The 2,349-nt window shown below is 39.3% G+C and overlaps 1 protein-coding gene across 1 annotated transcript; it reads right to left on the bottom strand.

Moving 5' to 3' along the window:
• Positions 1 to 3: 3 nt before the first annotated feature.
• Positions 4 to 1,772, bottom strand: LOC115287237 (uncharacterized protein C12orf40-like; the record flags this gene model as incomplete). The annotated part of the gene is made up of 2 exons (XM_029933478.1): positions 1,707 to 1,772; positions 4 to 1,617 (listed from the first exon to the last, which is right to left on the bottom strand). Coding segments are annotated over exons 1-2 (1,680 nt in total), but the record flags the coding sequence as incomplete, so codon positions are not given.
• Positions 1,773 to 2,349: the final 577 nt, after the last annotated feature.

A 2,349-nucleotide genomic window follows, 5' to 3' on the forward strand; every position in this document is an offset into this window, starting at 1 on the left:
TTGATCTGTATTATTTTTCATTGAGAGGTGGTGAAGATTCTCATTTTGTTCATGAGTTTTGGCATTGTTTTTAATAATCCTATCACATGGCAATTTTGGCATCCTTTCTAGATAAACATTACTAGTTGTTTCTTTGATTCTGATGGATCTACTTGATTCTTCAACATGCTGCAATATTTGATCTTCATCTTCAGATGGCACCTCTGAACTAGAACTGAAGCAACTATCTGTTGGCCTTGGAGAATAATAACTGGTAGAATGACTACTCTGTGAAGAATCAAGATAGATTTTCTTAGTAGATGTTGGTCTGTCTTTTATAGAACAGGTTCCTCCTTCTTCCACCAGAATCTTATCAAATTCCAAGTCCCATGATGTCTTAGAATGCAATTCTTCCGAAGAGATATTACTCGTATGATTCACTGGATGTTTCTGGATTTCATTCTGTGGTGATTTCTCTTGATAGTCACTTTCAAATTTTCCTTTGTTTTCAGAGCTGGCTATGTAACAATCCTTCTCAAAAGATGTAGTAAAAGTATTTCTCTCATTATTGTTGTACTCTTTCTGATACTTCTCATTTGGCTGACACCTTTCTGGATAATTTGTTTCATTAAAAGAATTACTAAAAGTCAACTCTGGATCTGTAAAAATACTTCTAATGCATCTATCAGTTGAATAATTTTTATCAGAACTTGTGTTTGCATAATCATCCCCAATACTGACATGACCACACTTGTCAATGGTTTTCTTTATTCTTTGTTGATTTATGTTTAATAAACTGATCACATTTTCATTAATAAAAGAGTTACAATTCTCTGATATACAGCTGGTTGTTGGCTGGTTCACATCCTCAAAAAAATTTGAAACTTCTCTTCTTTTTTCTCTCCAAATATGTTGTGCTGATTGTTTTTCAGTAATAAAGTCTGACTGTCTCTGCTCATCCATTCTTCTACAATCTTCATCCATAACTCTAACAGGCCTTCTAGTAGGGAAATTCCTATTTCTTGAACTGTTTAATCTATTGAATAATGACCCAAATTGTGCTGTTTTATATGATGGACTGAGAGCATCTTGACTTTCATTTAATTTGGAAACCAAAGTATTAGAATAATTAACTTTACTGAGCTGCTCATTCTGCTTTTTTTCACATGCAACTTTCTGAGGACTAGGTGCTGTTCTGGGAATGAAATTTTGTTTTGTAATATTTCTGTTAGAAGATAATTCTGCTGCAAAGGATGATGGAGTGAAAGTGCAATTTTCTGTTCTGTTGAACTGAGGTTCGAATATTCTTTGTGAGTCCATGACTTGTGACAACTGAATTGGGGCAAGTTCTTTCTTGTTGTCTAGTTTGTTTTCTAGATCATCAATGCAGAGTTTAGATGGTACACTGTGAGGTGACACTGGAAGTTCTAAATCATGCTTTCTTAAGGGCATTTTTATATCTCTATGCATATTCACATGGATTGGTTTTCTCACAGTTTCAGGTGTTTTCTTCTGGCAAGATATGTGATTTACCATATATAAGTTAAGGAGGTCTAAACTGACAGTGGAATTTTTGACAGGGGATAAAACCCCTAATAACTTCATTTTTGATTTTAGCCTTTTCTTTTCAAAATATTCCTGAAATATAGAAAAGTTGCCAAGTTAATTCCCTTTGTTATCCTTCCATCACTCCTACTTTGCCAGTAGCAAGAGCTGTCCTGTGGAGCGGACTTTGGCTTTCTCTTTTCTTGCTTTATCAGAACCCTGGTACGGGATCCCCCGACCCAGTTCATCTCCCAGAAACGTGTGAGGCCCCAAAGGCTGGAGCTCAGATGTCTGCATTCTGTATGGAGCCACAACTTCTTCAGCCTCTCCTCAAATGATTTTAATGTGGGAAATAAAAGACCAGAGAAGGTAAAAATTGGTGGGACTTTGAGGTGGGTATACTGTCCTCCAGTGGGAGCTGGAGGGCAAATATTAGAGCTACGTCGAGGCTGTGGGCGTCCCTGAATAAACATGCAGGTGCTCAGAACAAGCAGAATGTGTGTGAAGGCCTGGAAGTGGGCAGACGTGGGATCGGATCAGGAACAAAGAGCCGTGGGGTTAGGAGAGGGGAGGTGGGAGAGGCAGAGGGGAGCAGGCCCGGCTCTCGACCTGGAGCTCGCACTCTCAGCAGGAGAATGGAGGGCAGAGGCAGTGGGGGTTTTAGGAAGGGATGTGATTTAACCATGCTTTAAAATGTCTCTCTGTCTGTGGCTTATGGGATGGATTTGGGGTGGGAATGAGCAGGCAGGCCCCGGGCAGGTGAGGAAGCTACCGGATAGTACAGTGGGAGTTAAAAAGAACCCAAGAGGGAACTTCTCAGAGAAG

The sequence above is a fragment of the Suricata suricatta genome, chromosome 3 (assembly GCF_006229205.1).
Source record: "Suricata suricatta isolate VVHF042 chromosome 3, meerkat_22Aug2017_6uvM2_HiC, whole genome shotgun sequence".
Taxonomy (NCBI): Eukaryota; Metazoa; Chordata; class Mammalia; order Carnivora; family Herpestidae; genus Suricata; species Suricata suricatta.